At 44.7% G+C, this 11,400-nt stretch overlaps 1 protein-coding gene across 11 annotated transcripts in view; it reads left to right on the top strand.

Moving 5' to 3' along the window:
* The first annotated feature begins 3,409 nt into the window (after window positions 1-3,409).
* Window positions 3,410-11,400, top strand: part of CD47 (CD47 molecule) — a 21,192-nt gene continuing 13,201 nt past the window's right edge. For 8 of the 11 annotated variants that reach the window (XR_003571154.1, XR_003571153.1, XR_003571152.1 and 5 more), the window contains exons 1-4: window positions 3,410-3,501; window positions 6,641-6,991; window positions 8,304-8,348; window positions 10,554-10,643. Coding sequence is in view for 8 of the 11 variants with exons in the window: in XM_027883233.1 (XP_027739034.1) it covers window positions 3,456-3,501; window positions 6,641-6,991; window positions 8,304-8,348; window positions 10,554-10,643 (532 nt within the window). In the remaining 3 variants the exon portion in view is untranslated. The remainder of the gene's footprint in view (window positions 3,502-6,640; window positions 6,992-8,303; window positions 8,349-10,553; window positions 10,644-11,400) is intronic. The other 3 variants (XM_027883231.1, XM_027883232.1, XM_027883228.1) reach the window with 2 other exon arrangements.

Below are 11,400 nucleotides of genomic sequence, written 5' to 3'. Positions count from 1 at the left end.
CCCTAAAATAGTTTTGAAATGGAGGATAAATGACTGCATTTTAGCCCAGTCAAGCTGTGAAAGGTTAACGCATTTTCACAGCATTGCTTTATTTTTGCCTAGGTGTCCAGCAACTATTACTTAAAGTTAATTCAGGCTTCGGCCCTTGGGAACTTATTTAATGTGCTAGTGCTTAGAAGTCCATTAATATTTATAAATGCCACTTGAATTCCATTTTTACTTTCTTCCCAGGCAGGAGCACTCATAAGAAGGTAATATTGTTCCTTTTTTGTTCCTCCCCTTTTTTTTTTGTACGTTTTTGTTTGTTTGTGTTTGGGTTTTGTTGTTTGGTTAGTTTTTGGGGGGGTTGTTTTTTCTTTGGTTTGGTTTGGGTTTTTTCTCTTTGTTGTTGTTGTCTAGAACTATTGTAAATTCAGGGTTAAGCCTGTTCTAAAAATGTCATATTCTATAGAGCTGTGATGTACACTTTTGGTAGCCTGCCTGTGCCCCCAGGAAGGGCCTAAGAGTTAGATCTTAGGCCTGGAAAAATGGAGATGGCATCTATTCTCAGCTCTGCCACTGGCTAATTATGCAACCTTAGTCAGTTCATTTAACCTTGGCATGACTAGGTTTCCAGATCAACAGCGAAAGGGATAAAAGGGCTCCTTTGTGAATGCTTCCTGGTGCTCGAGGGAGAGCAAGGTATTTACTACCCATGAAGTTGCTGCCCTGTGACTTTTGGGTATGGGTGATTCCTGTGAGTTTTTCCATACAAATTGTCGAGTGAATCCAGGAACACAGATGGAGGTCTGGCCACTGCATTTCTTGCCGAGGGAGACAGCCCTCACAGTTTGTTTGACAAATCACAGCTACAGACACCCTTTGCTTTAGGCACTCAGGCTTTTATGTCACTCTTCAGCAGTTTCCTGCCAGCCACAGCAGTCACTGCCTCCTGTACACTGGGTTGTGTATGTGATTCATGCCTGTCACAGCCTCACTTGCTGACCCCAGAGAGTGATCAATGGCACTCCAAAGAGCAGTAAACCAGTATGAAATGGTAGATCAGTGCCTAGAAGGGGTAATAAAATAGCTGCCTAATTTAAAGACCAAAACTGTGCCTTGGAAGTCATAAATAAGAGACTGACTCAGACACAGTTTTCAAAATATATGACCTCTCACTTTTGGAGCACTTGGACTTAATCCACGTATCAGAGTTGTGCTTTTCACAGCTTCTGAGGTATGTTCTGTACGAGCTTCTACAGCATGTATGCACTGGGTGAAGAGAGACATTGCTGAGTAAAACAAGAGGAGAATGGTCACAGTGATGTTAGAAAATGGAGACGAGCATGCAGCTCTTCTATTTCAGCAGGGTTTGCTTTGTGTTCCTGGTTTGGAAAGGAAAGCAGAGCTGCCCGACCTTTATCTCAGTGGGCACCTGAAGTACCTTGCGCTGCACAATCCTGCTGCCTGAAACCACCAGCAAGCAGGGGCATTGCAGACCTTTCTCAGCAGCAGAAGGCTGAGCATTACAAGACAAAGTATTTGCAGATGGACACCTCACTGGATGGCACAGCTACTCCCAACAAAATCAGGGAAACTGCATGCACAGAGAGTTATCTTTCAGGGATTTGTGAAAGCCGGTTCAGTAGTACAGGAGGCAGCACCCGAGAGAGCAGCTCTCTCCCACGCGAGACTCCTGGCCAGATGAAATCTCCCATGCGCGCTGTTTTGCTTTTAGGCCAGCGTGGGTGTGCTACTGTTACCTTAGCAACAGGGACAAATGCGTGCTGCAGCTGTAGCCTTCTCTTTGCAGCGGGAGGAGAGCATCCCCAGTTTTCTTAAAGAAAACACGCTGTGCAGCTCCCCACAAAGGGAACCCCAATACCCGTGGCTGTCAATGCGCCAGTGCTCAGTCTGGGCACAGATGCATGCGCTACAGCTGACGCAGACATGTCTTCCCTGCTACTCACTGCTCCAGCTCGTTTCTTCTGGCCTCCAGAGAACATCATCTGAGTCAGTCTGGCAGGAGCAAGATCAGCAGCTCTGTGCCAGCCCTCTCCATCATTTCTGGAGTCAGATGGCTCCCACTGCTCAAGGCTTTTTATTAAACTTGAATGGCTGAGGATGTCTGAGCGCTTTATGAATACCTGAAGGAAACAAGCACAGCAGTCAAGGCATCAGTATCCATTAATCACTTACGGGGAAGAATCTAAAAGTATGGAGTCTCAGGAAGCAGGGGTGTGTGTGGGGGGAAGAACCAGCCAAGCCAATATTAACGTTGCAGCTACAAAACTCCATAAATGTAGTAATCCCACATGAGACATAAAAAGTATGGAAATTCAGTTCCTCACAGAATTTTGATTCTGCCCTGGCTTTTGTCCTCTGTTGAACTTCGGGACTTATAAAAACATCATGTCTATCTATAGACAGATATATACTTATCAGTCCTTTTTTAAAGCTTCACCAACACATATGTTCTTCACCTAAGAACAAAGTATGCGATTAGGGCGCCAGTATTCATAGAGCCAAAATTTTGAGACATTAAAAAGAAAGGTCCTAAAGAGGGCTACTCCCGGAGAAAAAAGTTCATTGCTGAAACAGTCAAATGTGTGTATTACAGTAGAAATAGGAAAATGGAGCATTTATCCTCGCTTTTAACTGTCAACAGATCACTTACAGAGTCGCCAGTGTTTTTTTGTGCTGTCTTTACGTAGAGAGTATCACTACAGCCAGAAGCAAACGTGCCCCTGGCAAGGGCTGGTTTTCCACACGCTTTTGGCGACGAGGAGGAACCCCTCCGCTCTTCTCGCCGGGATTATTCACTGGCGCACCGTCAGCTGACTGCCGAGCAGTGACTCGGGAAAGCACAGCGCTCCCTCCGCTCCCTCCCGCCCCTGCCCCGCGGGGACACAGCCCTGCCCGCCCCCCGCAGGCGGGGACGGGGGGCTTTAAGCCCCCCCAAGGTGTTTTACCCCTCACAAAATAAAGGGCTCGAAATCAGTGAGGCGATCGGGGATTCGCTTAGAGAAGGGGCCCGGGAGTCGCCCTGTCAACGCTTCCGCCACCACTGGACGCGGCACCTTCCCTTGGCAGCCCCGGCCGCCTCAGAGCAGCCATTTTTATCCGACCTTCTCCCCTGGGCGTGCGGGGAAACGCGAGCCCCGGAGATCGCGCGGGTGTGGAATACGAGTCCTGATAATTACTTAAAATAAAAAACCGAAAAAAAAACCCAAAACCAAAACCAAAACACGGGCTCTACAGCCGTTCCCGCGGGCTGCAACACCTCCGCCGACAGGAGGAGGAGGAGGAAAGCGGAGCTGTCCGTGGAGCTGCCCCGCCCCGCGCGCCCCCGCGCCAGCGGCCGCAGCCAATCAGCGTCGGGAGCGCGCCCCCTCCGCCCCCGCGCGGCCCGCCCGCTGCGGCGCCGCTCCGAGCCCGTCGGTCCGGCCCGGCCGCGCTCCCGCCGCCGCCCCGCCATGTGGCTGCTGGCCGCCTCCGTGCTGCTCGGCGCCCTGCGCGCAGGTGAGACAGACACCGCCGCGCGCCCTCCCTGCCTTCTCCCCCCCCTTCCTTCTCTCCCCGGCCCCTCCGGCTGCGGCCGCGGCAGCCGCCCCGAGACGCCTCCCGTGCGCCCCCGGCTCCGGCGGGTCCCGGCGCAGGCTCCCCGGCGGTGTCCGGGGCGGTGTCCCCGCCGGGGCCCCGGGGATGCGAGGCAAAGGCTGAGCCTTCCCTGTTGCCCGGGGGAAGGGGCGGGGCGGGTGGCGGTGGCGGTGCCGGGGGAGCTGGTCCCGAGACGAGCCGAGCGGCCGCCACCCGTCCCGGTGCCGCCGCCGCTCCGTCCGCCCGGCGCGGGGACTCGCGTGGCCCCTGGGTGGAGCTCCCGCTGTCCCTGGCGGCGGCAGGAGCGTGTGGGGCTGCGGGAGCGCGGCGGGAGCTCGCCGTGCTTCGGGACGGAGCGGGGATACACACGCTGCCATCCAGCCCCCCCGCCTTAGCGCTTCCCTCTCCCTCCCCGGGCCGGGGATGCCGGGCAGAGGAGGGACACCGTGCGCGGAGCTCTCTGCTCCTCGCCTGCCTTGGCATGGGGGCAGCTCAGCTCAGTGTGCTTTCCTGAAACAGTCCAGATGGTCGCGGGCTGCACAGGGTCAATGGTTGACGTGTCTTGATCTTAGAAAAAGTTCTTGTGCCGTCGATGTGCAGCTGACACCGCACCATCTTAACTGCTTCTCTGCCTTGAGAAGAAATTCGGTGCGGGGACGGAGGGTTAAAAAAGTAGGGACACTTTGACCGAGGTGCGGGTGCTAGGGGCTTGTTCTTCTGTCGGTAAGCAGCACATCTAAATCTGCCTGTTTAAAGCTTGTATCTGTGTTTAAAGTTCAAATGTATGTCTGGGATCCTGAGTTAGCAGTAGCCGGGCTGAAGAGGTGAGTGCCCCAGCACGGTTTGTAGTCATGAGAACTGCAAGCGTTCATCAGGTGACCAGACTGAGCCAATTTTGTGAACCCTGTGTAGCATTTCCCAATTGACACGGCATATATTACTTGAAACAGCCTTTCCGTGTCAGCTCCACCATTGCACATTTTTCAGAAGCCCCCAGACTGCTTAATGTAAGGCTCTGGAACTGTCACCTTAATGTGATGCCTCTAAACTGATAAACGGCGAGAAAACTGGATGCTAAGAGCCCGCCCAATAGTCCACTGCCTGCGGGATTTGGGAACTATTGCCAGAGATGTTCTGTTAGCTTCCTCTTACCGCAAGAAGACTATTGGAACCTGATAGTGGAAGTACCATCTGCAGCAAGCCGTGAGGTTCCCTTTGGTGCGAGAGCAGCCGCGTTCCCAGAGGGCAGAACCCGCACGGACGGGTCTGTTCCCCGCTGGAGCCTGCGCCTCGTTCCCGCATCACCAGGCTGTGGAGCAGCTCACACCGGCACTTCTGCGCTGGCTGCAGGCGAAACAGGCCAGCTCTCGTGGGTGGACTACAGGCCAGCAGACCGGAATCAGGAATTTACAGTTCACTGCCGCTCTGCTGTAATACTAGGGAGAACATTTGAATCAATTCGTTTCTGTTTCCCTCAAGATGGTTGCTTTTTGTTTGCTTTGGTAAATATTTGGAAGTACAGTCCCTTTCCTTAGTTTAAAAATCAGCTTTCTCAGTGAAATGAAGCCAGGGGTGAACAAATTCTTCCTGGGAAATGTAAATGTACTGACTCTGAAGGAGAAAAAAACTCCCAAACTTCTATCTTGAGGTAGTGGGAAACACATGTGAAATTCACGAAGAACCCTTTAAGCTTTTAATTGTGTACACGTGTTTTTTTTAGGGCATAGATTGAAGTTTGGGTATAGTTTCCCTTTGTTCTGCTTTTGTTACTTTCGTTATTTGAGGTACAGTTTAAAAATGCAACACAGTGAGTAAGCCAGAGAATAATTCTTCCTTCCTTCCTTCGTTGCAAGACACTGTCATGCATTATACATATAGAGCCAGTTTATTATAAGCATTTGATGTTCAGTAGTAATACAGCAACCCGTGTGAGAATAGTAAAACAATATTTTGAAGATGAGTGCTTTTTAAATTTGATCTGAGACTCCTGCTTTGAAAAAAAAAGAACTATGGCAAATAGTGACACAACTCTTATTGATTTTAATTTTTCTCCTTTCTCCCCTTCCCCAAATTAAGTTTAATCATCAAACACATATGACAAATCTGAGCTGGTTTTATACATGTGAGTAGCAGTAGTTCTCTGAGGTCCCTGGAGCTTCTCCAGTGTGTAAGTCTCTGTGCTTACAGTATTAGGGGTTGTGGTCTTGTTTTACATACTTTTTCCCATATTTGTTTTTATCAGATGAATGTAGTAAATCATTTTGGATTATTAGTGTCTGTGGAACTTTGGGGAGCAATTACTATTAAGAAAGCTATTAAACTATGTTATGATTTCCCCCAAAGAAGTAAAAATATAGAAAATAAAACATTAAAAGCCTTTCATTGTTACAAATTCTCATTTTCAATTCCACTGTGTATACACTTGAAAAATAATAATTACATAATTACTTAGTGTAATTATAGTGTAATTATCTGATTTAGTATATGGTATTGTGAGTGCACCTTCTCCACTGGAAAGGAAAAGAGAGAGAATTTGCAAGAAATGATCTAAAGCTGTGGGAATTTGGCTCCACCTTCAGAGATAAGAAGGAACAAATGATCAAACCCTTCTTGATGAAGCTGCCCTGCCTGCCTTCTCTCAGAAGTATAAAAGTAGACTTTTTTAACCTGTGTGCTCAGGAGCAGAAATTTGAACATCAGTGGCACAACTTGTGGTTAATGGAACCAGACCTTCATGCAGTATTTCTGCATATGGCATTTTGGGGGAAGTGTCCGAGCAAGTGGCACCCAAAATTTTACGACTTTTATTTTAAATTTATGATAGGTTATAGTATCTGTACATTAAATGGATGTAAGAATGGCTAAGTCTGTGCAGAGGAGTAGAATTATAATAATGCCCTTTTTTTCCGTCTTTTGTTACTCCTTGAAAGCATGGTTCTCTTTTTTTGGTTTCATGGGAGAGTTTTTGTTTTCCCAAGTCACTGTTGTAATTATTTTTAATTTATTCTCGTGTGTATTAAGAAATAATTCTGAATGTGTCAATTCTCATTTTTCTTTATAGGTTCTGCCCAGTTAATCCTCACTGGAACAGACATTGTTGAAAAAAATGACTGTAATGAAACTGTCATTTTACCTTGTTATGTGACTAATCTAAGGGAGAACAATGAAAATGTCATGTTTGTTACATGGAAAAAAGAAAAAAAGGTAATTTTTTCTTTTCGTGGAGGAACAAACGAGTTTTATAAAGACCCATCGTTTTTATCAGCAAAATTGGTATCTCAGGCGGATTTAACCAAGGGTGTGGCCTCTCTGATGCTTAGCACTGCACAAGCAACCGTTGGAAATTACAGTTGTGAAGTAACAGAATCAAACAGAGAAGGAGAAACAAGAATGGAACTTAGACAGAGCTCAGGTGAGTTGCCTACTATTCTTTTAGAACCTGTAGGGATGCAACACAAGCAAAACCTTAAGGGAAGGAGAAAAACAATGACCACCTCAGTGTATTCCTTTGAATTGAAAATACAAAAAATGTAGCAGCCAGACCTTCTAACTTGAAAACTGATAAGAGTTACTTTGGTTTAAGTTACAGGGGAGTGCTTCTGTGGGAAAAATCTGACTACATTTTTTCATTCTGTAATAATGTCTGAGGATGATTTGTCTGCTACAGGAAAATCTATGCTTTCCCACGTCTTCTTAGAGGATACAGTTGTTGATATACTCAACACCCTGATGTTATTGCATTATGTACTGAAACACATTCCTAATATCTTCATAATACTGAAATGTGTACGTTCATTATGGTGCCTGCAGAGATCTTTTCTTTGAAGAGTTGCTTCTTGCAATCTTTTCTATTTGCTGGGAAATTACAGGTAGAACTAATAGAAATTCTGTGTAAGAGCTCTAAGACTTGATCTGAAGTTATGCAGGTTTCCAGCAAAGTTGAAAATGCAACTACTAGGTGCTAATGTGTTACTGTTTTCCAGGATTAAATGTCATCTTCAGAAGATGATAAAATTAATGAAATTCAGTAAATGAATTTCTCATCCACTGACCATTCGCTCTAGCACCTCAGTTGTTGAATAATGGGTTCTGCTGTATGTATGTTGTCTGTCAAGTGCTCTGCAAAAGTGACAGAGCACATTTCTCTGTGTGCATTGTGTACCTATTTACAAGGAGACTTGCTTCTTGCTTCTGGAGAGCTTCTCAGAAGCATCACATGTTGTTGCATCTGTTTAGCACACGCTGCCTTACCCATGCACTCTAGAATTGTCCTGGGATGGTTTTGTTACTACTTTTTCCATTTCACGTTAAAATCTTTATGAAGCTCAGAGAGATGTCCTGCTGCAGTTATTTGTGTAACTCTCAGTTGGGTCTAGTTATTCAGTTAGACATATACACTGCAAAGCAAATGTGATCCTGAAATGGATTGAGAGTGGCACAGGCACTGAAAGTGAAGATGCTACAAAATCATTTGTTTCTTAGAGCACTGCAAAAACAGGAGAAGAGGTCTACACAGTTCTGTTCCTTCTCTTACAGCTTATTCAGCCTTTTTTGGCTGTTTTTGCCGTTCATTGTTAAGCTCTGGAAGAGGAAACAAGGCTTGAGAACGCAGTAGAATCGAGTTCCATTTGTGAATTTTATTTTTGCTGTGTTTACAATTTTGAAATTGGTATAAAGACAACAAAGCTGGAAACTGATGTAACTTTTCTGATTTCATTTTCTAGTTGTCAGTTGCGGCGAGGAAAATACAACACCAAAGGAAGCAGGTGGTTGGTGAATAATTCATAGTTTCAAGGTCACATTAGATTTGAGAGTATATATGCTAGAAATCTTAAAACCTAATCTTATATCTAAGAGTTTAGCTGCAGGTAACACAGTTGCTCTCTCTTGTCATTCTGCTGCACAGTTCTCTCTTGCTTTTTTCTCCTCAGTGCTCTAGAGAAACTCTTGAGACAACAAGGTAATAAAAGGATGTGTAGCAAATGAGTTTTGAAAAGGGTCAGTGAATAATGGAAATCCTGTACCAGTCTTCGCTCTGTCATTTCTGAGCAATGAATTCATGCTGTCACTACTATCATGTTCCAGTTGATGCTTTTACAAAGGTAGCCTTACAAGAGCCAACCATTCTTCATTCTCACTCTAGAGAATTCCTGAACTCACCTAGGAATTGGGTAGCAGAGTGAGCAAGATTTCTGTGCAAGTGCCATTGTCTTTGTGCACACTCTTTCCTGATCAGGACAGCAAGTTTCTCTCTTTTCTTTTTCTCTCTTTGTCTTCTCTTTTTTCTTTTTCTCTTCTCCTCTTCCTGCTCTCCTTTTTCTCTTATCCTCTTTTCTTCCTTCTCTTTCTCCCCTGTTTCCTTTCCCCTCTTCTCTTTACTTTCCTTTCACCTCAGTCTGGAAGTTGCTCTCATAGCATTGGAACTGACTTGCTTATATTGGCTCTGAAAATACTACTTTTCGCCAGGAGTTTAGTTTATTGCTATGAAGCATCAGAGTAAGGGAAATATCTTACCAGGAAAATGTGCTCAGCTGTTCTTCTTATTTGCATGCTGTATGTATGTGCAATATTGCAAGAATTTCTGCACAGTAAGTTTTTTTATAGTCTAAGACTGGACCATACATGGTTGTGTGTTGCTGGCTGAAGTCCTAGCAGATACCAGGCTTTGTGGCTGCTCTTTTTCTGCTTGTAATACCTGGTAGTGCCATCTGGAAATGCTACAGAGGAAGTGAAGCTGGTTCTGAGTCTCTGCTTGCAGATCCTTTTTTAAGTTAATTATTCTCAGTTGCATCGAACAGCATCTCTGGGATTTGGCTTATCTAGAGAATGGCAACAGTTCAGTATTTGCTTTTTTGGAAATGCAAATGAAGCTGAAAGCCTTCTTTTAAACTATTCAATAAATTAACTTTGTTTTGGTGGTTAGGAAGTTGGCAGATATTCTTCCTGTTTCTTTGCCTTCATTCTATTTTGTTTTTGTCTTGTATTTCTGCTGCATCCACAGTATCTTCTTCTGTGACTCTTGAGGGAGGCGGGGAGGGAGGGGAAAGAGGGCAATTTAGGTACTGAAAACCTGTCCTCAGAGTACTCAGTTGGCATTGAAAGTTATAAAGTACTGCTACTTAAGTCCATGTTTCTGGAGCTACAGATACAACTTTTATATATGGAGAGAAAGTGCAATGAATATGCATCTTAATAAAGATTAGAAATTTCTTTGGAAGCAAATGTGCATGTATGGTGGCAAGTATAATGTGAGAAATGGAGAGCTGGGCTTCCACTGAGTGAATCTAAATGAAGATACGAGCAGAGATGCAAGAATTAACTACATTTTCTAGTTCAGTGGAGATATTTTTGGAATTTTATGTTGGAAGGTGGCTTACAGGGTCTTACAGCACAACTGACTGAACAGCCTAAGGCATCCAAAATGCAGGCGGAAAAAAGACTAAATGGATGATGTTGGAAAGACCTAAAATTAACAAAGCAGTGTTTCCCTCTCATTTAGGTTAACTCCTGTATTCCTTAACACACCCCTGGAATTCTTCAGGAGTTAACAGCAGTTGAAAGTAGAGTAGAATAGCTGAGGAAGTATCAAATTGGATTTCTCGTATCTTTGCTGCTTAGCCTAAATACACTGTTTTTCTGATCAACAGTGCTGTTGGTAGTTCCACAAGCTCACTAGCTTGTAGTGCCAGAAAATAACACCAACATATCCTCTGCTCCAGTGGAGGTTAAGACCTCCAGTTTGGAAAATGTTAAGGTAACTGGAAATACTGAAAAAGTAGGTTGTCACACACGTGATCAGGGAGAAGGTTACATAGGTAGAGGTCATAGCTTTCTTAGCCTATTATAACTCTTAATGCTAACTTACATATAATAGTGAGCAATATGGGGCATAGCCTAAAAGGAACAATAAATGCAAGGCTAATAACCTCATGTTTTTTTTCTCTTCCCACCATTTTTCTTTGTTTGTTCTCTAGGATCATGGTTCCTCATTGTGGAAAGGGCTATCATCATATCATTGCTGTGCATAGTTATTATTTTGTGTGCGGCTCAGCTCATTGTCATTGGTAAGTATCGGCTCTTTAATTCTTTGCAGTTATTGACTTGGCCTGAAATCACTTGCATACATTACAGGCATCTGTGTAAAATGAAAGATGGTGCTCACGTCTGAAAGTTGTGTGGTGGAATCAATGCAGATAATACTCAGGGAGCAGTGAGGTCTGGGCTGCACTGCTCGTTTGCTTGGAGGCCAGGGGTTGCTTTCTGGGGTCTGTGTTTAGAGCTCATCTGCCACGTGATGTTTTTGCTGCCAGGACTGTATCATTTGCAAAATGATGTGCTTTTTCTGCAGGTATATAATTTTTGTGGGATGTAATTGGTAATGGGTACTGTCGTTGGGTAGAAAAAGGAAACTCTTCTTCACAGTTGGTTCAGCATGACTTTGCTGTAAAATTAGAAACAAAAATGTTTCATTTTATGGTCATAAAATCAATATGATAGAAGGGTGGTTCTGTCTTCTCAATGTAAAATTGTTCATTAGTCGCTTAGCACTGGCTGAGCTATAATTTAACACCAACATCTGTGATTTTGTTAGATGTTTTTAGAGGCAGTACAGTCATTCACCAGTGTTAGACATCCTTGGGTACTCTTTATGCAGTGGTGACCAACTGCTGTGCAATGTAGAGTGTGCTTTGTCCTGACCTTTCAGATGGATCCCTGTGATACAGTTTGTTACATCAGTCTTTGAGATTTTTCAGGCTTTCTCAGTTTGTAGACTTCTAAAAAATTTAAAAAAAACAAACACCCCCCCCCCCCCCCCAAAAA

This window comes from Empidonax traillii, unplaced genomic scaffold, assembly GCF_003031625.1.
Source record: "Empidonax traillii isolate 1590-97213 ecotype Southwest subspecies unplaced genomic scaffold, ASM303162v1 scaffold121:size1714817, whole genome shotgun sequence".
Classification (NCBI taxonomy): domain Eukaryota; kingdom Metazoa; phylum Chordata; class Aves; order Passeriformes; family Tyrannidae; genus Empidonax; species Empidonax traillii.
The sequence above is the reverse complement of the archived record's forward strand: the minus strand, read 5'-3'. Positions and strand labels throughout refer to the sequence as shown.